Below are 24,632 nucleotides of genomic sequence, written 5' to 3' on the forward strand. Positions count from 1 at the left end.
GGGAGCGGCAAGGCTGAGTCGTTTTAGCGAAAGAAGAATCTTTCTGAAACCATTTTATTGCTATTATTTTTAAAGCTCATCTTAAGACAATCCCAATAACACAGCTCAATCGTTTCTTTTTCCGATTGCTTCTTTCTCGTCAGCCTTAGTGCTTTTGTACACGTGCTAGCATGGTGTTTTCCTCATAAACTGTTTTTCCTAGAAGTGGTTTAATGTGAAAGACAGAACAAAGTGCAGCAGTAGGTGGTGGGGAGCGAGCGGTAAAACAGTTGCATCGGTACCGTCGGCTGGAGGATGGCTGCGTTGTCTGCGTTTGTGAAAAATGCTTTGGTGTGTCCTGAGTAATTAGCAAATAATACTGGCATGCGGTAATAGCTAATGTCTGTGTTCTTTGCATATTTAGCATGGGTTTCGTTTTGCTATTTCTGTACCGTAGATGTAAATAATAAAAAAGAGTAACTGTATTCCAGGCAGGCTGGCAGGCGGAGATGCGAGCAGGGCGCATTGCCCGAAGGAGGAGTGGGCCGAGTCTGCTGATCCTTCCCGACGCAGCGGTGCTCCTCGCCACGGACTCCCATTAGCCCGTCCTGGAAAGCTAACTTCGCAGCCCGCGGAGGACTTCTCTCCTGGCTCTACCAAATCTTCCAGAGCGCTTGGGAGGCTGCGGAGCCCCGCGGTGAACTCCGAGCGGGCGGCAGTGAGAAGGGGCTGCAGGGGAGCCTTCCGGAGCCGCGGGGGCCCGGAGCGAACGTCTTAGGTCACAGGGAAGCGCCGTTGCCGTTTCTGAGGTGGCGGGGGGAACACCGCCGCTTCCTTTCTAACCGGGGAACGCCGGCGGCGTCCAGCGCGGCGTGGTGCTGTCCCCCGGCCCGGCAGGCGGGGCCGCGCCGCCGCCGGGCTCTCCCCGCCCGGGGGTTGCCATGAAACCGAAAGCGGCTCCCACCGGCGGCGGCGGCAGCAGCCAGGGGCGGCCGCACTAGCGCTTCCTCGCCGCGCCCCCCGCCCCGCCGCCGCCGCCGCCGCGCACGGAGCCGCGCCCCGCGCAGCCAGGGGCGGCCCCGCACCTCCCGCCCGCCTCGCCGGCGGCGGCGGCGGCCCCCGCGGCCCCGCCGCGGCCCCGCACGGAGGGCAGCGAGCGCCGGCGCAGGTGCGGCGGGGGGAGGCGGGCGGCAGGCACCGGGCCGGGCCGGGCGGTGCCGCGGGTGCGGGGCTCACGCCGGGGCCGGGACCGGGGCCGGGGGCGGCAGGTGCCGCCGCCGAGGCCGAGGGCGCGTCGGGGAGCGGGGCCGGGGCTACGCGGGGCCCGCGGGCGGCGGCCGGTGCTGGCCGGGCCCGGCCCGGCCCCGGGTCGCGTTCGTGGCGGGCGGCTGGCGGGAGGCCCCGGGCGGTGGGTGACACCCTCTCTGAAGGCTTTCTTCCTGCCCCCTCGATTCAGAGGGGCGGTCTGCGCGGCGCTTTTCTTTTTGCGGCGCTTTTTCGCTTAAAAAGGAGGCCCGTGTAGAAAACCTGAACTTGGTGCGCCCAGGAGTTTTGCGCTGGTGTGGAAGAGCCCCTCTCTCACGGCGCTGGAGGTTTCCTCCGGTCTGCAGAGCCGAGCCCAGCCCCTGCCTGGCGTGCTCCGGTGCGGGCCGGCAGCCTGAGCTCCGCTCGCCTTTCACGAACGGATGCGCCGACGCCGCCTTCCCCCAGCGATGCTGTAGGGAAACGTAGGCCCGGTGCATGGCTCGGAGGTTGGCAGAGCCGAAATTTTGGAGGCTGAGAAGGAAACAAAGAAGCAGGGACTGCTCGGATGAATGCCTTTGCAGCGGCCGTGATCTTTTTAAATTGCAGGAAGCCGTAACAAGTATCCCCGCTGGTGTCAACTGAACTCTGCTGGGGGGAGGGGATTTCCCGTCTGCGTGTGTGTGTGCGGCGAGACCCAGCCGGTCCTCTGACTTTCCCTGGTAAACAGCGCCCTGGGAGCATACTGAGGCAGTGGGCTTTGACCGAATACTTTCAACGCTTAAGATTTAGAAGGGAAAATGGAGAGCTCCTGTTGTTGCATTTCTTGAATTGCTTTGCCTGTTGTTAGCTTGGCTGCGCCTTCCCGCTGCCAGCCAAGAACAACTTTCCTCATAACTTCCGTTTTATAAATACGGGATGGCTGAAGGAGTGCAACGATGTGCTAAAAATAGCTGGGTGTATTCAGGTCAGGCATGTCTCCAGACTGGCAGCAGTAACACGGTCGTATTTTTAAACCGCCCCAGCCGATTCTACACAGAGCACGCAGGTTTGACGATGAACGTAAAGTTGAGGCGCTCTGGGATGCTCTTGTGCAGGAGTACCGGCCTGGCTAGTATCGCGCTTCATCTTGTTTCATCTGAGGACTGCATTGCATTGTTGCTTTTGATCTTAGGGCGAGTCATGGCGGTCATGTGTTACACTCGGCCTAAAACCACCCAGAGTAACTTCCTTTGCTGTTAGCCTTGATTATCTTTTTTATTTCTGTCACGTGGAGAAGCGTTTGCCATCGGTGAGGACCCCGGCGTGCCAGGAGCTGTGCGAGCAGAGGGCAAAACCGCAGCCCTTGGCTGAAGGGGGTTTATAGCTCAAGTCAGGAGAGAGGGATGCGCCTGCGCGCAAGAGCCATAGGAGACAGCGGGACCCTCCAGACCGGTGTGATGGTCAGTGGTCACAGCTTATCAGAAGCCAGTTGTTCCCAGCTGCTTGGCAGAGGAGATCTTACAGAAGAGATTTGAAGTAGAATAGCCTGCTAATATCCCTCCAAAAAATCTGCCCTCACAGTACGTACTTGCTCAAATACATAACAAGTAGGCAGTGGAGCCCGGTATCATCATGAGATGAAACCGGCCCTTTTAAACCATCAGAGGTGATGCAAGGGCAAGTGGAGGGAGACTAGAACAGGCTTTGAAAGTCAAGAGGTTTTGGTGCTGTGGGGAAGTGGAGGGACGGACAGAGAGGTGATGTGGTTATAGCTGTGGCTTTGAAAAATGATCCCTGCAGCAGCATCCTGGGTGGATAAATAAGTAAAAGATTGCTTTTTGAGAGAACTGAGTGTTTGGAAAACTGGAGGAGGATGATGATGGTGGACAAGAGTCTTATTTGTGTAAGTGGACAAGAAATACCATATCTTATGGAGGTATGAAACAGAAGGAGTCGGTGAGACGTTGTGAAGATCTAATGCTTTAAGCCCAAGAGAGGGAGATGAAGGTTATGGACCGAAGTGGAATACAGGCTGCTGTGTCAGGTTTAGATGCTGAGGGACTGCACAGAAGAAGGCCTGTTGGGGAAGGCGGGGGGCAGCGGGCTGCCTCTGAGCTGGTGGTCATCCACAGCCTGGGTACCGGAGGAGAGGCTGAGAGTTCAGCTTCTGCAGGAAGAGGGTCTGCAGCAGTAGGGCGCATCTGTGAGTAGCTGGCAGGAAACTTTGGCTGAAGAGGTGTAAGCTGCTGAAAGATAAGATTCAGAGTAACATCAGGAAGGAAGAAAGAAAAGCTTGTGGCGCTCACAGAAACTGCAGAGGGCACGGGAGTAGCTGTGGAGTTTAGAGAGGATGAGGAATGACATCCAGGAGGGGACAAGATTTTAAAGCTAGAAAGCTGCTGTTGGAGACTTTGACAAAAGGAATTTCAAAGGAGCGCAAAGAGCAGAAACCAGACAGCTCTTTAGTTCACCCCACGGGCTCCCTATCGGTCTCCCTAAGACAGGAGCATAGTTTTTACGCAGCCGTCAAAGCTACGGGCCAGGTCAGGAGCTCTTTGTTCTGTGCCACGTATTGTTTGGGTCACTTTGCCAAATTCCTTCCGTGGGCAGCTGCAGACTTGTAGGGTGCTTGGTCTCCTGGGCTTTATTTGTGTCCTATCTTTAAGCTAACCTATAGCCCTTCATCTTCTTCAATTCTTTGTCTGACCCTTTGATTTTACATAAATAGATGTTATTTATCATCCAATAAATAAGCTGACTAAGAGAGAGCATTCCTCTCTCTGGCCCTCCAGGGAGTCTGTATGAGTTGTAACATTTCTTGGGCTCCTGATCTTCTTGAGACAGTTGGTGGTGGCTGCAGTGATGTAGGTAGTTTTTTTCATCTCGCAGACATGCTGTTCTTGGCAGCAGTTAGCAGCCTGCCCGGGGCAGCACGCCAACCCGAGGGTGCTGCTGCAGGACCCCAGCCAGCTGGCTGGGATACCTTACGGCCAGCGCGCCCTTGGGTCTGGGCCCTGAGTTGTGGCGAGGATTTCAGATCCTCCTCTTCTGCTTTCTGGTCCTTTTCTGTCCAAGTTCCTTGGCGAATGACTGTGAAGTTAATATTCACACTGTCGTCAGTCCCTTATCTGTACCAGTTTGGGCTGCAATGCGCAGTTGTTCCACCCTCTTCCCTCAGCCCAGGAAAGAAGCTAACCTCTTTACGCTGGTGAAATAAACTTTTTTAACCTGGGAAGGTGAGGAAATTTGAGTCGTGTGTATTGTTAATAAAAATGTTGCAAAAATTTCCATAGCCTCCCCAGCTCGGTCTTGCAACAAATAAACAAGTGTGTGAGAAACTGTCTGCACCATAAACCACAGTGGTTTTGATATGGGACTGCCCAGAGTACTCTCTAGTTAAGCACGTTTGTCTCGGGGCGGGACGACTGATAAAGCAAGTTTTTGTATGTAATATACTGACATTTGCATACAGGGATTCTTTAAGGCTAAGTATGTTGCTGCGTGCTTATTTTGCAGAAGATAATACTGAAATGTAAAAGTTATTTTTCATTATTATTATTACACAAAGCCACCTAGTGACTAACCAAACCTCAAGGAGGGAAACAATCTGCAAAGCAGTTTTTCCCGAAGTAGCTGCTGTGAGACATGCCATGATCAGACCTGTGCTAAGTCATAGAGTTTTCGGTCTCGTCTGCTGTATCCATGCGCTTGAAACTGGAATGTGGCCCTTACTAACTATGAAAGAAACAAAAATCAAGGGTTTCATTTCTTAATATTGCCTTAGAGACAGCAGGTACAAACAGTTGCCAGATCACATATTCAATGAAAGATATTATGGAAGGCTACTGGGCACTATCGATAAAAAAAAAAACCTTGTGCATTTGTCTGTCTCACTGTCATCGACATTAAACCTTGTGTCATGGCAGTTTTCTACTGAGGAATTATGAACGTGGACCTTGGTGATGCCTGAGATGCACCTTGAGGTCGCTAAAAACAGCGACGTTGTTCACAGGCTGGGAGCAATAAAGCTGAGACTGGTGCCAACAGCGAGAGCGGGGTTGGATGCTGCCCGCGGCGTGTTTGACATCCTTCTTATGCGGCATCTCGCCTGATGCCAAAAGGGGCGGTTCTGCCATTCACCCCTCACGGCCGGTCCCTGTGCCTTGCTCCTGGCACTCATCCAGGAGCAGGGAAGGAGACGTAAACGTAAAAGCCCCAAAGACCTAGTTCTGCAAAATGTGTTAGGAAAAGTGAGGACTTCACTTTGGCTCCAATACACTAAAAGAAAAAAAAATTAAAACCCGTTAGTTGTCTTGCTCTCCGTCCCCTATTCTTACCTCTTTTCAGTAACTTTTGTTTCTTTATGTTGTTCTTGTGTCTCTCTTTCTTTTCCTTCATTCTGTTTCCTAAATGCTGTTACTGTCTGTCTTTTCACTCACCTTCATCCCCTTGAGCCTGCTTGAAACTTGGTCAGGGTTTCAGCACTGCAGTTGGCGCTGGAGGAGATCGAGGGCTGCCCACAAACAATAACACCGGCCTATTGCTCTCTACTCATCTGCAGAGCGAAATTGTTTAAAATTAAGATCCTGCTCCTACTCAACTTCTCCATTTGGGGTTTTCCCCAAAGCTTCCCAGAAGCAGATGGTGCTTCCTGGAGCTGTGCTTGCAGAGCACTATGCTTTCTGCAGTGCTGCCTCCTCCCGACGAAACCGGCCGGATCCGTCCTTCCTCCAGAGCTGCCACGTTCAGGGAAAGCCCACGTACGAGCTGTTTCGCTGTTCTGATGTCAGCCTGTGCCGAGGCTGTGTATAGTCAACAGCTTGACCAGGATGCCCCCTGAGGACATGAGTTCATGGCAAAGATGAAAGAATATCTTCTGGTTTGAAGAGCTTGACTGTGGAAGTGAGCTTAGGCTGCGTCTAGAAACACAATTTGGATCAATTTAATTGATCCCATAAAGAAGCAGCATGCCTTCGAATCGATGCCTTTCCCTTTGCCACTGACTTCAGCGATGATTTGTCTGTTCCCGAGCTTCAGGGAAGGTTCAGGAAAACATGCAGTAGGTTGAGATGCCTTCTGGGAAGGGAGATGGAAATTGAAATAGGTTAGAAATGTTCTGGGAGCAAGCTTGGTTAAAGGGAAAAGGCTAAAGAGGGTGTGTGTTGCATTTACTACAAGATAGAATAGAAGCTTTCTTTGGAAAACTAGTATTTTAAATAACAGGAGACCTAAAAATCATTGCTTTTATAGAAAATAAGATACCTTACTTTAGGGGAGGGGAAAAAAAAAAGAGACTAGAAAGCCAGGGGAGGAGGCAGAGGAGAATAAGGAAAGAGTGGGGTTAGAGATGGAGCCCGTGGCGCTGCCGTAAGGGCAGCGTGGTTTGGTCTGGGGAAGGAGGCTGACACACAGAGTCAGTGGAGATGAAGGCTGCCAGGAATCCTGGGTGTGCAATTAAGTTCGGGCTAAAAAATCATTAGGGTTTATGGCCACTTAAATTATTACAAACCCAAATATAAACATTTATTTTCTTAAAATGGATTTTATCTCGGTTGGAGAGTTCTGGTTTAAATGTGAAATGTCCGTACAGCCTGTAGCGTGAGTTGATGTAGTCGCTCTGTGACCGAGCCGGTGCCGTTTCCTCCGTGAGCCGTCCCTTCGCCTGCTGCAACGAGTGGGTCCGCCAGGGCTACTGTGGAGGGATTTGCAGGGTTGGACCTGAGTTTGCCTTACGTCCTTGTGTGTTTCCTGCTGCCCATGTATTTTTTCTTTGGTCACATCACTCACCACTTTTGTGAAAGGTGAAAACTCCTCTGTATCTTGGACGAAAACTGTGAGAAAAGTTCCTGGTAACCTTGTGTTGCTCCAGCTGGTAAAATCTGCAGTCCCTACATCAACGCAGTAAGGGAAAATACTTTTCAATGGCTCGCCTTTTGTCCTAACACTTTTAAAATGTTTCTAGACGTGAGCTTTTCAAAGCTACGCTGGGGGATTTCCACTCCCTTGCTGTTTTAAAATACTCACACTGTTGTTTTAACCACAAAGCTTACGCTGGCGCACTCTCTCTCTCGCGCTCTCTCTCATTTTCTCCCCATTGAGGACCAGCTACAGTTTTCAGGTACCGCTTTACCAAAATGTGTCTTGTTAATGCCGGCAGGAGCCTAACGTTGCTAGAATTATTTCTCATCTCTGAAGGGCTCTTCAGGCGTGAGCCGTGGCACACGGGGGTGTGAGCGGCGTGGGGCTGCACTGGGGGAAGGCTGCAGACCCCAAAACATCTCAGGAACCGAGTTCACCCCTTGAATCGGCAAAGCGGTGCCAGGGTGCCGGGGTGTCGTAGGGGTGAGTGGCGGTGCCTTCTTACCAAAATTTCTGCTGGTGCTCGGGAAGGCAGTAACACATCCAGGTATTGGTACAGAAGTGATGGGAACAAAATTATTTTCCAGCTGTGAATGAGATTATTTTAAGACAAAAATTTTCCATATTACTGTAATAATATTGTGTTGATTAGATGTAGAGAGATTTCTTGATAATACAGAATTAATTAATCAATGATTAAGAGATCCAGGAAAATAGCAGATGTAGCAAATAAGCAAGTTGTCCATAAAATCAAAGCTACTTCAGCACCAGAAACACTTCGTTAGTTGTAAGAGTGTATTTTTTAAATTCTTTTTTTAAATGCTATCTGTGTTGTAATCTATGCCTTAAAAAAACGATGAAGTCTAGTCTTATGGGGATTTATCGTCATGCTTGACTGTAACTCTATGCAAAGGAAACCCTACTGTCTTACTCTGCTTAGTGAAAATTTGCCTACAGAGATTAGCAAATTGATGCTTGCTTAGTAAGGTTTTACTGTGCTTTGAGAATAAGGTAATACTGGAATTTGAATTGGATAATATTGTCTATATAGAAAAGAAAACAAATTTGTGCTGCTGCCCTCTGCAGCAACATCCCCTGTGGGGCCTCAGGCACATATCCAATAGGAAATTATTGCTGTTAGAAATACTCTCTCCTGTGTACCAGCTGGTCACTGCACCACGGTTTTTAAGCTATTAGGACAAGAGCAGAACAGCTCCTGAGGCTGAATCGCTGCCAGGTGAAGTAGGGGCGAGCCCTGAGTATCAGTGGTGGGTTTGCGTTGGTGCAGTAGGGACCCTTTCCCTCCACAACCTCTGGGCTGGGGGGCACAAATGATGCAGCCGGGGTCCTTCTCCCCCATGGGGACTCTGCAAGTGCATTTCGTTGTCAGCAGTCAAAATGTCATAACTCTTCCTGGGTTGGAAGGGACAAAGATGATCCCTCAGTGATGTCAGGTGTCATCATCTGCTGTTTTCACATGACTCCATACAATCTGCTATATCTTAAATACATATTTCAAAGTGTATAGATATTTTTAGTCCTTCTTTAGCAGACTCTGTTACCTGTTCCGCTCCGTATGTTAAGAGTTGGGGCATATATTTCTTGTCCCCAAAATGCAGTGGTTTTGTGGAGGACCTTATATTAGTAGTAAATCATATAACTTTGTTATTTTAGTTCAAAAATACTGGAGGCAGCTAATCTACCTAGTTTATAAGGCAGCTTGGAGAGGGTCATTTTAATGCAAGGTATGTTCCCCTCCATCATATTTCTGCCTGTCAGCTCCCAGTGAAGTGAATTGATCTTAGACTTCTGAATTTGACAAAACTTTCCCCACCATGACTGACAGGCTTCCAGTTCTGATGTACCATAAAAGGTAGATAATTTTCAGAGGGAGGGAGAGGGCATCTTCTAAGACTTGTCCCTACCAAGTGCCTTGGGGCAAAGCAATAGAGCTGAACTAGAGCTAGGTGTATGGGAATATAGGTGTGTAACTTTTTTTCTATGCCCTGTTATACGTATTTCATGGAAGCATGATGAGTAAGGAAGCGATCGCGGTGCTTTTTACTGAGCAATACCCCAATCCTGGAGGGTAGCTGAGCGTTGCCCTTCCCTCACGCAGTGAACCTGACAGAAGCCGTGCTCTCAGACCCTATTTGCTGGACAGCAGGACCAAGGATCCTGTCTTCTCATCCGTGCATGACGACCAGATCTGTGAAAACAACTCACATATTTGCCCTTCTCAGTCTAAAAGTCGTGGTGGCGTTCAGTGCCTGTGCCTTGGCTCTGCCGTCCTGGAGGTTTCGGTGCTGCAGCCTGCTGTAGTGGTGCACTCATAGCTCATGGGGTAATGTGCCGACCTTTCGGGGGGGCTTGGCTTTGCATAAGAGAAAACAGGAAAAACATATTATCTTAAAAAAGAACAACCACGTTATAGGGATGGTTTTCTCTGTGTGCGGTAAGTATGTTTTCATGGCTAAAAAAGTTAACCTGTCCACAGTAATTCAATGTGTTATCGGCATTGCACGCTGCTTCTCTCCATTCTGACTGCTGGTGGCGGGGATAGGCAGCAGCGCTGCTGGAGGGGAACTGTTTTAACATGGCTTTAAAAATGTTAATGTAATTTCTATATTATAGTAAGTCACGCCCATGCTGATTTTTCTCCTTATTATCATGTTCTGCTCATCTCTTACTCAGTTTCTGAACAGTAAGATATACTAAGGGTGGAGCATTTTAACGGAAAACATTTGGGCTCAGTTTGGTGTGGTGGTAGTTAAAACAGGATAGCCCACACTTAAGAAAGTTTATTTTTGTTATGAAAATTCTCCCCTTTGGATTATTTCCAGTGAGGTTAAAGCATCTGCATACAGCACAGTGACATAAAGAGTTGTTCCAGAAGCGTTTTGCGTGTGCTGCTGTTGCTTCAGGAAGGGCTGGGATGCTGAAATGGTAGGAAGGTGCAGCTGGGAGCTCTTTGTACTGCGCTGCCATTGAGCTCCCACTCTTTGGTAGCTGTTTATAGGGCTTGGGCTTAGCTTCTAGTGATTCAACCTGCTTTTCTTTGTGTGGTCAGAATTCATTCTGTTTTCTTCAGTATACGGAAATCCACTTGTTTTGACATGTAGATTTTCAGTGTTCATAGACTGTTTGGGGTTGGTTTTGTGCTGTTGCAGTGGAGTTGCAATGAAAATCCCTTTGCCACGTGTGTTGTGCATCTGCCACAAGAGCATCGCTACGCAGCCCGAGTCTGCCGCTCTCTAATATTTTAAAACAGCATGCTGAAAACGCGTGCTGAAAAATTGCAGTGTAGGCAAAGAAAGGACGCCTTCCCATTGCTCTTAGCTGTGAACAGGCAGAAGTGAAAGCGTACCTCGTCTCCTACGCAGGCCAGGCACTAGCGTAAGCAGGAAATTGATTCAGTTAACCATTGGCGTGCTCTCGCTGTCACAAAAAAGCACTTTTTCCCCTGACGGTTTCCCTTTGGTTTCAGTTCAGAGAGCACGGGCGCGGGCGCTGGAAGCTAGAAGTGGAAGAAGAGCTTCTGCAATCCGCCCTGAGTCACCGGCGGGCGCTGGGATGGGAATTACGCGCCGCCTGCGAAGGTTTGGATCGCATCCCACCAAGCGCTGGCCGGCGGTAGGTCTGGCACAGGGCTGCCATTTCTCGGCTCCTCTGAGCCCGTCTCCCCAGCTGATTCACACGGGCACCTCTCCAGCCTGCGTGAAGCATCGCCATCCACAGGCCCTCTCCTGGGACAGCCCGTTTCCTCCAGCAAAACAGCTGCAAACCCCGCAGCAAACCTCCTGCAAGCCTGGCAGTGGTGGCAAATGTCCTCGGTCTTCTGGGCACCCAGAGGTTTCTGTTCTGCCCTCTGAGCAGGCAGGCTCGCCTTTCGCCTGAAGTGCTCTTTCCTGTGCCCTCAGGTGCCCTCAGCTATGCAACACGCTCCTGAGCGAGGCTGAGGTGGAGGAGGCACTTTCATGGAGATGCCGAGTGTCTCCATTTTTAGGAATGGGATCTGGGTTAGGTGCGTCATGAAGGTGTTTAAGGAGATAAAGGCTCTCATTTCAGCAAGAGAGTTGGAAGGCGTTGTACCACAGCAGAGTCCTCCCTGCAGAAAGAGATGGGAATGAATGTGGTTGATTTAATGAGCAGCGAGAGCTCTGAAGGAGTTTCTGGATGGGATTTTGGGCTGGTGACTGTGTTTTTTCTTAATGCATCCTATAACTTTGTTGCCTAAAACATCTGTAACGTTGTTCACCCCAGCTGGAAGTAGTTCTGGAGTTAAGGTAGACCCTTAAAGGCAAAATGGGTAAAACATGGATTTTTTTTTTTAATGTGTTTTTACACAGTGTGGCATTAACTTGCTAAACCATACCAGCAGATGATACAAGTCCTGCAGTGTAATAGGACTCAGGAAATGGGATGTCATGTAAATGGGAGAGAGCACTAACAAGAGAGAGGAAGGAAACGGGGTTCTCACTGACCAACGACAGAATGAGTTTGTAGGAGATTCGTCCTGTAGGTAGCCTATGCTGTGGAAGTTAACGATGACAGCTCTCCATCTGCCTTTGAAGCAGCAGGTGTGCTCTGCTGCTGGTGTCTGCTACTGAGGCAGCCCAGGCACGAGGCTGGTAATCCCTCAGGCTGCATTTTGGCGTTTCTGGTTGATGTGAGGAAAATAGAGTTGCTCCTTATTAAGCGTCAGAGAACCGGGAACCCCATTTTCAGAGGAGAAAAGGTCAGCTGTTTAAAAATGAAAGGAGCGACATGGACAATCATCTCTGGTTGGAAGCAGAAGGTGTTCATCTGGAGGGACCGAACAGGGTAATTTGCAAACTCCAGTTGGAATAATAAGTCTTTATGCCTGGAATATGATTAGGGCTCGTATTCCTGTGGGTTACTGACATTAGATGGTCAGTTGTGCTGGAGTAAGTGTGACATTCAGCCTGATGGAGGGCAGGGAGGCTCTCACAAGCTGGGCAGATAAATACTGTGTACAACCATGAAGAAGGGTGCTGAGTTACAGGAGCACGTAAATGTTTGCTGTGAAATACATTTTTGTTGGTTAAGTGCTTTGGCTTGTTTTTGAATCAGGTACTTTATCTGTCCGCAGGATTTCCTCGCCCAGTATGGGATATTAAAATAGAAAGGAAAATGGATGTTGCTTTCTGAAGCCTAGGGTGGTCTGTGGCAGTGCTTGAGCTGCACGTAGCACAGTACTAATTGCTGCTTTCGTGGGCCAGGAATCCATTGCAGCAGGGAGGTAGGGCAGTATATCAGCACTTGGCATACTGTTTCATGCCAGCTGTAAGGTTATTGATGGTGATGTGTTGGCCCTGCTGTCCTACGAAAGCAGCAGATACCCTCGGCGACCTTACAGGAGCTGAGTCAGAGCTCTCGGAGGGGTGCTGATGCCGGTAAGAGTGGCTCGAGTGACTGACAGGGCAGATGATGCAGACAGAGGAGAAATAGCATCCCACAGCACAGCTATAAAATTGAGCGCTTCCCCCGTGAAACAATCTGAGAGCTCAGGTGCATTGTGCTTTTGTACACATCCTGTAAGGAAAAAATGTCTTCTGAATGCAAAGCCGCAAGAAATGAAAACCAGAGTGGCTCTAGGTCTTGAGCTACTTGCAAAAAAGCTACTGCAAGATTGAGGGACTGGTGGCAAATCTCAAGGTTTGTGACTTAGGGCTGGAAACAAATGTTGCTGTTTTTTCCTATTAGAAAATTAACAATGCATTCCTGTGCTGTGTATGAGCTTTGGTAGGTTGAGAGAAAAACTTATGTCACGCTTCTGATTGCAGTCTTGCTTTTCTTTCTTTTTTTTCCACTGCTTCTTTCAGGCAGGACTATTATAGCCAAGAACTTGCACATAATTAAGTAAAACTTTGACAAAATAAGACTAGAGTTTACTGCTACAAATGAGTGATCAACGGGAAAAAGAAAGATGTCAAGTTAAGAGGCTTTGACTCCTGTAACACCTAAACGGAAGGTAAAATCCCCTTGCTGCCTTTTTTTTGTATGCTCCTTGCTTGAACCACAAAGCTGTCTCCTGCTTGAACCAGTGCAATGAACTCATGAAGTCATGTGGGTGGGCTCTGTGTTAAGTGTAGACTTTCCTGGTGGACATTAGGGCTGAGACTTGGCCTCTGCTTTCCCCAACCGTGTCTGTGACTCTTGTAATTTTTTTGAGACTAAGAGCTGATGCAACAAAACTTAAAATAATATAAAAATCTCTATTCTGTGGAATAATTTTCAGATTGTGAAACTCTTTTCCAAAGAGGTGTGCTTTGATGCTTGTTGTGTAACCATCGTTTTGTGGTTCTCTGAGCCTTTTGTTGTTCTTCCATAGTTGGCACCGCGTTTCCCTCCGAAATCTGTCACACCCTGCTGCAGATGTCAACCCTGCCGTGAGCAGCAGCCTGCTGCAAGCGGTAGCCGAGGCGGCGTGGCCGCCAGTGAATATTTGAAGGGGTTCTCCCTGTGTCTGGTTCCCAGTACAGCTCCCATGGCCTGTGACGAACCCGCTGCTCTCTCAGGCATCTTCACGCGCCAGAACTCTGCCAGCGCTGTCTCTCTGGACTTCGAGCCTGACGCTGACTACAAGTTTGTTGAAACCTTAGAAGACCGGTACAAGTGCGCCTATTGCCACCTTGTCCTTCGCAATCCCCACCAGACGGGATGCGGGCACCGATTTTGCCAGCAGTGCATTCTTTCTTTGAGGTCAGTGCAAACTCCTCCTGCATCCGCAAGCTCCCCGTACTCCCCTTCCTAAAAAGAAGTCAACGCCTTCAAGTCAGCAGTGAGTGCCATAATAATAGTACCGATCTGATAAAACACTGAAGGAGTCAATGGAAAGACTCTGTTGAACTCAATGACTGCGTGCTCAGTGTTTTAAAGGTGTCTTTAAAGACCTTACCCGGTGCTGGCGAGGAATACTTTGGTAACTGCAGGGAAGTCAGCGTAAAGAAATTGTTGATGTAAGCTTAAGCACTACTGCGTGAGATGCTGTTTCGGTCTGTCTGTCTAGCATTGTGCTCTTCAGATGAATTTGTTGCATTCACGTCTCACAGTATTGGCATTGATGGTTAGATTAAGCTGTTTTCATTTGCTTCTGTATAATTTCTTTGATTTTAGTGGAGTTATAAAACTGATGTTAGTATTACCCGATACTACAGTCAGATCACAAGCCTGCTGGCATCCATCTGCTTGGGATTTATCTGCAGGCACAAATGAGTTTACCCTGCAGACCCGTCTGGGAATACACTACGTACTTTGGTGTACCCGAGGGCGGGATTTGGCCCAGGAAGGCTGCAGAGGAACCTGTTTATGTGGATGGATGTTGCCATTTACCTGTTATGAACTTTAGATGCTTCACGTTTGCTGCTTTCTCTGGCTGGGTTGCCTCCCTTTTGCACTGCCTCAATAAGTGTTTTCCCGTCCCTTATCTGGAAGCCTTTTAAGACAGGAGCTACTGGTGTAGCAAGGAGCACGCTGCTTGCGCTAGGCAAAGGCTGGCTCTAATGCACATGATGAGATTTTTTCAGATATGACATTTGTGAGCAGCAGATGGCCAGAGAGTGACAAAGTCCTCTTAATTAAAAACCATCTTATTAACACTCGTAGGACAAACTCTGCTTTCTGTTACATATTCACTGTTGCAGCTTAATGCCCTCTTAGAGCTGCGGGCAGAATTTGGCTGTGTAGTTGCCACACGAAAGTGTTTTCGAAGCACTTTTTTGGTTTTTATGGTATCTAGTACTGACTTCTGCCAGAGTCAGATTCTAGCATAGCCCAATTTCGTAAAATAAATCCAATTTTCTGTGGGTTAACATGACTCTTCTTTTGATCTAGAGAGTTGAATGCAGTACCCACCTGTCCTGTCGACAAAGAAACAATAAAAATGCATGAGGTAAGTGGGAGTAGTTTTACTTCAGCAGTCAACATCTGCATGGAAAAGGCAAGACAGCTAAGAACAAGGCGGCTCGTAGTCTGTTAGTCCTCAGGGGCAGAACAGTTTTTGTCTCTGAAATGACGCTAAGGGAAGCAGTGTATTCAGTGATGATCTCCCAGAAAGGAAGTATGGGCGTATGGCTAAAGCTTTATTTTATGCCTCATGTTCTGAAGTTATTTCATTTTAGTCTTCTGTATTTCCAGTAAAGTGTCGAAGAGCTTCACAAAGTTTTAAATCTTCCAGATGTCTTTTTTAGTGGAGAGTTTATTGACTTGCTTTTTTAATGCCCCATCTTGATGGGTCATCTTGTTTATTTGATTGTCTTTGGTTTTGCTTGGTTATAATTTGTTGCCTTAACTATTTCCGTTATATCTCATTAACCCTGCAGACTTAATTTACTTTTGGGTAACTTTTTAGAGGAAAAGATAAGTTCATGCTTCTTATTTTGCAAGCTACTGTTTTTGGTTTGTTTTTTGGTAATGGATTAATTTGTCCTTATTTATATGCCAAGGCTTGAAAGTATGCCACATACTTGGTCCTGCCAGAACGAATTTTCCAGTGAAATCAAATGTCTCCTTCCTCTCTCTCCTACTTCTGATAGGAAATTGTAATCAGACCATCCATGTGATTTTTGTTTTTCATTCGATGTCTTCTACTTTGTGCAAATTTTGATGGCACTAGTGCAACAGTGAGCAGCTTTATAATGCTCCTTACAGGAAGATCTCTAAATAAGACTGAAAGTTTGCTCTGGGGGCTTAATTTGCTTCTGCATACACAACTGGGAACGGTGCTGTTTCTCAGAGTCTATAGAAGAGATATCTCAGCGTCGTCTCCATCCCAAAGGTGCGCTGCACTGCTTGAACATCAGAGGAGCGTGCACAGAGCTGGTTTGGCCTTTGGGGCCCGTTAGCTCCAGCTGCTTTCGTCTAGATACAGGCAGGCTCTGGCAGCGGTTTTATAGCTCCTGAGCTACTAATCCCGCTGGCTGTGGGATGGATCAGCGTCTGTGGAATAACTATATGGGGAAAAAACCCTATGCTTATTAGAAAATTCATACATGTTTTAGTTTATATTTTTAGTATACATTTTCAATACGAATCATCAAGAACCATACTCGCAATTATGGAGTCTACGCTTGTGTGCTTAAAAGATTTGTTGTGATGTTTTGCTTTTTTATATTCTTTATAACATCCTATGTGACTGCATGTGAAGGCTGGTTTGCTTCCTCTACAGGTATTCAAAGACAACTGCTGTAAAAGAGAAGTTCTCAACTTGCATGTATTCTGCAAAAACATTCCTGACTGCAATTCAAAAATAATTCTGGGACGGTACCAGGTTAGTTTGCTGGATCAAATTTTGAAGCCTTTGATTTTCATGCGAACTCTGTGTATTTATGATAAGCTAAATTCCAGTGATTGTCTTCAGACTTCAGAGTTACTGTAGCAACGCGGTTTAAGTACAAAGATTATGACTTAGCTATACACTGTAAGTAACAAATGTTAAGCTCAAAATGTTATGGCTGTTAGCTTGTTCCAGCTTTGTCTTAGATTATTTGTTTAATAAGAACCATTTGCTTTATGTAGCTTTAGTATATCCACAGCGTCTGTACATACCTTCTGTATGCTTAGGCGCCACGTGATGGTTGATTCAAGAAAACTTGCCAAGGCGTACTGGCCGTTTGGGCCTTTTTTCAGTATATCAATTGAATGAAAAGTGGAAGTCATACAAAGGACTCTCCAAATTTTCACATTCACTTTAGTTTTGAGGTTGGAAAAGGAGAAAGTTTATGGAAGAAGGAGTATTTGGAGCTTTGTTTGTTGCCAAACTGCCGAATGTTTCTGTGGGTCTGTTGGGCAATTGGAGATGCGATGAAATACTTTGGGGTTTAATTTGCTGTTGCATGTTGCAGGAGCATCTTCAGCAGTGTTTGTTTGAAAGTGTGCGATGCACTAATGATGGATGTTGTGATCAAATTCTTCGGAAAGACCTGAAAGAGCATTTGAGCCAGCACTGTAAATTTCGAGAAGAAATGTGTCAGTACTGTAATAAGTATGTGGTGTTAATTAACATAAAGGTAAGATTATAAAGCATTCCCTGGGAATCCATAGCACACGTTTCCTCTTAATGTTGCTGAGTGAAAAGTTTCCAACATTGCAATGGGGCTTAACAACTCCTGAAACAAAATTTGGCCGAGTAGTTGAAGGAGAACGTATAATAAATGTGCTCTAAATAATACCATTACTGTTGCTCTCTTATGAACAGCAATGTGACGTGGGGCTTGCACGTGTATGTTTGGGATTACTTTTTGTATAGCTTCCTCTATGTATACTACTTTACAAAAACGCAAACCATTGCCTTGTTTTGTTTCTTTTTCCCCAGAATCACGAGGAAAATGACTGTCCTGATTATCCTGTGCCTTGTCTCCAAAACTGCTCACAAATAATTCTGAAAAAGGAGGTACTATTATTTTTTTCATATACTGTGATTCATCAGATCACACACGTTTATGAAAACCGAAAGTTACGTTGCAGACCACATTGGCCCGTGCCAATAAAACTTAGTTGCTCTAAGTATTTTTTGTTTGGTCCTAGAAGGGATATATGTCCCATCTTACAAGTGAGGTATTTGGTCACTGCAAAGCATTGGCATTTTGCAGTGTCAGGAAAATATCTGGCTTGCTTATTGACTCTGAATACTCATTTTCCTCTTTACGTCATCAGTGGTGTCATGGCATTGGCCTTTATACACCCTTTATGCAGGCATTCAGATTTTATCAGTGCGGCAAGTTACTTAATATTTATTTCATTGCAAGTTTCTTTGTTAATATATGCAGATTGAAAAGCACCACGCTGTGTGTCCTGAGGCAGAAGTGGACTGCCCGTACAAGCAGTACGGCTGTCTTGTAAAGGTACTGTTTTATAGATCTTGTTTGTACCGGGACTGGAATTTGTCTCCCAAACCCATCAGAGTAATTAATCAAAATAACCAATTTTTGTTCTTTCACAACCATTTCTAGTATTGGCTAAGATGCTGTACAAGGGAATCAGGACTGCCATTCCCTCACTTTCAAAGCACAGAGGAGACATTTTAAATGCTTGCATCAATAAATTTTTTACTACCAGCTTCAAAAATCTGCGTATCTTATTATTTTGTTCTTTCACTTCCCCCTCTACCTCACTAAGGTTAAAAGAGGGAAACTTGCCGAACATGAAAACAGTGCCCTGAGGGAACACATGCTGCAGATTTTAGACAAGAACTCCCGGTTGGAAGAACAGGTAAGTCATATTTAACAAGCACTCTTCAGCAGTTCTTGGCTGGTTGGAGGATGATACGAGATTCTGCATTTGTTGCCTGGTTTAGCTCAGCTACATTTTAAAAGACTGTTTTTATCGTCTTTGCACATCTCAGAAGGCAGAATAAGCTCTTCTAATGAAGTCAGTCGATTAGATGGAAACCTCTCTGTGCTCAGGCACGTATATTCTCCACCAAGCACAGTGGGAGGCTCGTTGCCATCACTCACCTCATTTGCTTTTGGTCTCTGCTTACAGCGGATACGAGGTTTGGAGATAGAGCATTTTAAAGTTTCAGTGGCCGGTCAGATTAGTCCAAAAAGGCGCCTTTAGATGCCCAAGTCACCCCCTCTGTAGAGGCAGCACGGAGTAGTGCAGAGCCAGTCGCAAGCACTTTTCTACTCACGATCATTTCTGCAGCTCCCAGCAGGTGACACTGGGTGTATGCCCAATCCTGCTAAGGTGAAGGCATCCAAACTGGTGGTTGACTTACTCTTCTGCTTGTTTGTGCTAAAAATAAGTGCCCCGAAGTGCTGCAACTTGGGTTTGGAGTTAGTATCCCTCACTGACTCATCTCTTTTACTGGTTAGACCTCAGTAGAGAAAGAAAATAATGAATGTATATACATACACACAGAAACACACGTGCACATGTGTGCATGTTAGTGTGTATTATCCCCCTATAGAGCCGAATGGATCATCATAATGGGGATGAGATATGAGTCTCTTTGCACCTGTTGCCACACAGATCTATTAAAGAATATGACTACCTTCTGTTCAGTACTTGGCAGTGCTTATCCACGAATTGTGAATTAAGTAGTGCTGTATCTAGCTAAGTTAGAGGCTTTGCATTGTAAACTTTTCCACTTTCTCCTATATAGTCACATGTTTTAATTCGATCGTTGTATATTTTGGTGTGCCTTAGCATTTTTGCTCTGTTTTTTCCATCTGTAGATATCTGACCTGCATAAGAGCCTGGAATGTAAAGAGATTAAAATCCAGCAGCTAGCAGAGGCCATTAAAAAGTGTGAGAAAGAATTCAGACAGTTTACACAACTGTTTGGTAAAAATAGCAACTTGATGGTAAGCACGCAGGTGAGACATTAATTCTATCTTTTTGGCCAATTGCTTTCTTGTGTCCTTAAATGTGTTTATCCAGCAACAGTTGTCATTAATAGCAGGGCAATAACAAATACTGTCTCCCAGACACTTCACAAGCCCTTCCTGGTTTTTTACAATACAGTATTGTCTTTTCATTTTAACCAATAAAGAAGTTTGGATATCTGATCTGGGCAAAAAGCACTGTATAAATCCTCATGGCCAGATCCCCATGGCAAATATGCAGGTGTAAATTTGAATAATCAGTTGAATGAAGTGATGCGGTGCGAATGGATCTGAGTAAGGGGTGGCTTCTCAGTCACTGAATGCCGAATTAATTGCGAAGGAGCATTTGGATAGGTTCCTAAGCCAGCAGAGTACTTTCGAATGCACTATATAGTTGAAATTGCTGACATGCTAAAGGCTTCTTTATCTTATTTCAAATGAAATGTCTTTTGTCTCCGTTTCCACCCTCTTCCAATGGCGTGAACTGGGAAGGCTCTGGCCAGTCACCTGGATAAGTCTGCGCGCCTGGAATCGCAAGTGAAACAGCTACTACAGATGGCAAACCAGCAGCAAAGCAAATTAGACTTGCGACCACTATTTGACACAATTGAAAATGTAAAACAGAAGATTGCCCTGATGGAGACATACGATCAGCGCTTGGGTATGTCGGGACTTTCATTTCTGTTCTGCGCGGGTGTGGAGTTCTTGCTGATTTACTGGTGGCTAAGTAGAGGCTCTGGTGCTATAGTCAGCCAGTTGCAGCTATTAGCCAGAAAGGGCTTTCTTCTTCTCGCTTTCTCAGACCAAGCCACGGTGGTGCATGCTGCGTCCTCCCGCCTTCCCCTGCTCCACAATGTCTCCCGAATTCCTGTGGCACTTCAGGGCCAGAGAGCTGGGCTTGGTCAGGCTGGTGCACTGTGATGGAGGCAGTGGTACTATCCATAGTCGGGCATTAAACCTGGCTTGTAGTTACTGGTTTTCCTTATTCAACTACCAGCTGCAATTACAATTTAAAAAAATTAACAGGTGTAGTAGCACTAGTTAACAGCCTATACTCAGGCTTGAATAGTTTTGCCAGCTCGAGTCCGGTTGCTCTTTGCATCCAGTGCTCTGACAGTTTTATTTTACCAAGTGTGTGTCTCTTTTTTCCTCCAGTTGTTTTGGAAGGTCAGTCCAGCAAACACGATCTCCAGATCAATATTCACAAAGCACAGCTCAATAAAAATGAAGAACGATTTAAGCTTTTGGAAGGCACTTGCTACAACGGGAAATTAATCTGGAAAATCACGGACTACAAGATGAAGAAAAAAGAAGCGGTGGAAGGCCGTGTCCTCTCCATATTCAGCCAGCCCTTTTACACCAGCCGCTGCGGGTACAGGTTATGCGCGAGAGCCTACCTGAACGGGGATGGCTCAGGAAAGGGAACACACGTCTCTCTCTACTTTGTAGTGATGAGAGGGGAGTTTGACTCGCTGCTACTGTGGCCTTTCAAGCAAAAAGTTACACTTATGCTTTTGGACCAAAGTGGGAAAAAAAATCACATCGTGGAAGTCTTTAGAGCTGACCCCAATAGCAGCAGTTTCAAAAGGCCAGATGGAGAAATGAATATTGCCTCCGGATGTCCACGCTTCGTGCCGCACACGGTCCTGGAGAACACAAAGAACACCTACATCAGAGATGACACTCTGTTTTTGAAAGTGGTTGTGGATTTAACCGATCTGGAGGAATTGTGAAAAGCGTACCCGATCAATGTGACTGCTTTAACCATTAAGAAATGCTTTCTTGGTGACTACCAGCCATGCAATAGTGAATTGCCACTAGTCGTACTACTGATAATGTTTGGAGGCTTTCGGACTGCGTAACAGATAATGAATTGCCAAAGCATCAGCCTTTCCTTTTTTAACCTTTTTTTCAAGACTGCGTTTTTAAGGCAGCTAGAAGTCCAGTTTGATGCGAACGTGCATTCGATCCAGACCTGGCTTAGTTCAGGCTGGGGGGAATGCTTGGCTCCCGTCACCAGACTGGCATGTGGAGATGAAATTCCTCCAGTAAGCCCCGTGGAGCCCAAGCAGGCCTGTGGGCTCCCGTCCCTCACACAGAACTGATACCATGCCTGAGCGTGCAAATGCATTTCACCTGTCTGAAATGGAAACATTTCAACATTAGCACATTCGAATCAGTATATTATGATCTCTCCATCTCCTGGATTTTTGAAGCAGGGAGAATGGCTTCAGCCAGGCAGGGAAAACATTTGCCTGGGATCTTGCATCTTTTTTTTGTTTTAATTGTTTTTTCCAGAAAGCCCAGAGGAAGATGCCAATGCCTCTTACTTTTCTAGCCTAATATTTCAGCTGTACAGAGTACCCCCAGGTCACAATAGCTTTGTTACGTCCTTTCCGTTCCTGCCTAGTGCCTTGGGACTGATTTCCATTGGTGGTAAACATCCACAGTCCCCACCTGAAGTCAAAAGAAGCCACAGGCGCTTCTCACCTCTCAGGACATGGCCAGAAGCAGGGTACTCGGCCAGCCTGCCAGCCTTTGGCTGCACTGCTGGAGGAAGAGGGGCAAAACTCCTGTACTTTTGCTCCCATATCTGCACAAAAGAGATGTTTTCTGGCCTACCAGCTCTACAGAAGGCAGGAAGAGCTTTGGATATCTGCTTGAGAAAAAGCCCATGTAACATGCACTGTTCCCCTCTGCTAAAAATGGGGATGTTTGGGAAAGAGGGAGGAAAATGGACTAGGGAGTGAGGTTGCCGTAAGAACCCAGTTTTCACAGGTAAGCAGCTCTAGCGTTTGTTAAAAGGCGAGACAGCTGCTGAGTAACGACCGCTAACTATGAAGCACGTCTGAAGATCTTATTTTTTATTCCAAGTTCCCTCCGAGGGAACGTGTGCATTGTACAAGGTTTATTGGAGACGCACTAAAACCACCAAGATCAGGCACTGAGGAACAAGTGACAAAGAATACACGTGCCTTTTTAAAGCCTTTTGGGTGCCTGTAAGAGGGATGTAATTTTGCACACTCGGTCATTTTGTTATTACAAGTGACAGAATTTTGTGTGTCTCATCTCTCACAGATCAGGTAGTGAAACATCGCAATGTTATCCATCGCTCCTGCAGTCCACTGGCAGAGCAAACCTGGAGCTTGTCAAGAGACAGCAAGAAACCAAGCTGGTTTTAAAGCAAGAGTAAACTAGGCAGGATAAAAATCAAAACGGGGCACAGACTGCAAGGTATAAGGTAGAAAATTCAAGAGGGCAAATGTGGCAAAATCAAAAATGCCGTTTCTGTGCGGGATGTTGATATCAACTAAATAATACGATTTGGGGATTGAGACTAAGACGAAGGCAAAATACCCTATTTTATATCTGCAATCTCATTGCTAGGCATTTACTTTCCACACGGTTTCTAGGACATAATTCAGACACAATATTTTCAAATTCGGCAGTGGGAGGGAAGAGACCTTAGTTATCTACTTCACAGCGAGTTAGCACATCTGAAATCTTTGTTTTGATCTAGATGTCCTTTTTGTTGTACGATGTCAGGACATACTGGGCCACTGTAGGGGTTTTCCGTGTTCCCAGGGACAGATGGTGAGGGACAGATTTTATTCTTTTGTATGGCCATGACTGACTTTAAGAGTCATTTTGGCTGTACAACAGAGACAATGAGGCCTCATGTCCTTAACGCTTTGTTACAGAAAGAGCAAGCTTGGTTTGAAAATGGCGTGGCATTCTAGGACATCAATCCTAAGCCTCGGACGTGGACTTCATGTCAATTATTACTTTAATATTTGTCATGTAACTTTCAAAGTGGCACAACTTGCATAATAACCGCTAATAACTGAGGGAAACGTACCACCCGTGTTTCCTGGGACTCTCCAGTATGTTAAGTGTAAAATACAGAAAGCGATAAAGAACTTGGACAATCAAGGGAGGCAAGAGGGAAAGGATGCCGTCTGTATCCTGGCGAATTCCCAGCCCTCTCCGCCTCTACCACCCCAAGCGTAAAATGGGGATAATAATACTTGCAGAAGCGTTAGGACTATTTAAATGTTTGTGACGAATTTTGAGCGTGAAAAGAGCTAAGTATTATTAAAACTCCATTTCTAATTGTTAGAGTAGGTGATGGCATAGTGACGTGGATAAGTGTTTAGTGTGTTCCTGGGCAGATTTTGAAAGCATGTTTGGTTTTAGCCGGTCCGTACTGCAATCTCTCCTCCACCAGTTGGGTTTAGGTTTTTGCCACGAATACTCCTTTTAAAATTTTGAAGCACAAATGATTCATCCTGGGTGATGGAAACATCCCTTTTGAAATACTGCCTGTTTTATAAAGAATTAGTTGAGAAAATTAATTTTTTTAAAGACAACTTTCTTTAAATTGGTTCTCTTTATTACAACAATTGAGAGTTTTATGTTAAGATTTTCAGCGATTTTTACTACTTGTAAACAAACAGAATTTTAAATTTCATCCCATTCCTAATAAAGAAAAAAAATGCTGTATAGCATGAATTGTCAGGAAGAATTTTGATGTTGCATGAAAAACACCAAAAAAGTTTTCAATAATATTGTACTGAGTAAATAACCAAAAGAGCGTAGGGTATTTCTACATCAGCGTACAGTATGTTTTTAATGTATTTATTGATGGTTTGTAGTTGTTGAATATCTCTTACTACAATACAGGCATTTTTCTAGCCAAATGTCATCACTGTATACGTAAACTAATGTAAGAATAAATAATTTTACCATCCTTCTGGAGTGAGTGTGGCTTATATTCCTTTTGGCTGGATTTAAGCAGAGTTTTTAGAAGGATGTAGAGTACTGGGTATTTGCACCCAAAACTTTGTTTACAATCAAAAAAAAGCCCGACATGGCTTTAGATTAAGAATCAACGTGCTTCACAGATATTTTGATTTATACTTGAATATCTTAAAGCAGCTGCACATAAAAGTTCAGTAAATTCTAAGCTAAGCTAGATCAGGTGAAGATCCATGAGGTCCGAGGATCCATCGGAGTCAAACCAGGATGTTATTTCTGTTTGGAGCAGGTTTGGGTTCAGCTGAGGTTGGATTTGTTTCAGTTCAGGCCAGTAAAAGAGGAATTGTTTCAGTATCCCGTGATTACTTCATAATTGAGAACATGGTATTTCAAAAATGGGAATGGAAAACTTGGCGGGGTTAAGCCCAAAGCGATAGAAATCAGCTTGGGAAAAATGTTAGC

General features: G+C 45.9%; 1 protein-coding gene across 4 annotated transcripts; it reads left to right on the forward strand.

Moving 5' to 3' along the window:
* Window positions 1-1,112: 1,112 nt before the first annotated feature.
* On the forward strand, window positions 1,113-24,163 carry TRAF5 (TNF receptor associated factor 5). 4 transcript variants are annotated; one of them, XM_076334509.1, is made up of 12 exons: window positions 1,113-1,147; window positions 12,909-13,057; window positions 13,418-13,788; window positions 14,920-14,977; window positions 16,253-16,354; window positions 16,929-17,093; window positions 17,399-17,476; window positions 17,853-17,927; window positions 18,202-18,294; window positions 19,263-19,403; window positions 19,905-20,073; window positions 20,568-24,163. In XM_076334509.1, exons 3-12 carry the CDS (start codon window positions 13,574-13,576, stop codon window positions 21,143-21,145), a joined length of 1,674 nt encoding a protein of 557 aa, XP_076190624.1. In that variant the 5' UTR covers window positions 1,113-1,147; window positions 12,909-13,057; window positions 13,418-13,573; the 3' UTR covers window positions 21,146-24,163. The 4 variants fall into 4 exon arrangements, with proteins under 4 accessions (XP_076190624.1, XP_076190623.1, XP_076190625.1 ...); XM_076334508.1 differs by lacking the exon at window positions 1,113-1,147 and adding an exon at window positions 10,414-10,695; XM_076334510.1 differs by lacking the exon at window positions 1,113-1,147 and adding an exon at window positions 10,550-10,695 and having other exon boundaries at window positions 13,564-13,788.
* Window positions 24,164-24,632: the final 469 nt, after the last annotated feature.

This window comes from Aptenodytes patagonicus, chromosome 3, assembly GCF_965638725.1.
Source record: "Aptenodytes patagonicus chromosome 3, bAptPat1.pri.cur, whole genome shotgun sequence".
In the NCBI taxonomy this organism is placed as follows: domain Eukaryota; kingdom Metazoa; phylum Chordata; class Aves; order Sphenisciformes; family Spheniscidae; genus Aptenodytes; species Aptenodytes patagonicus.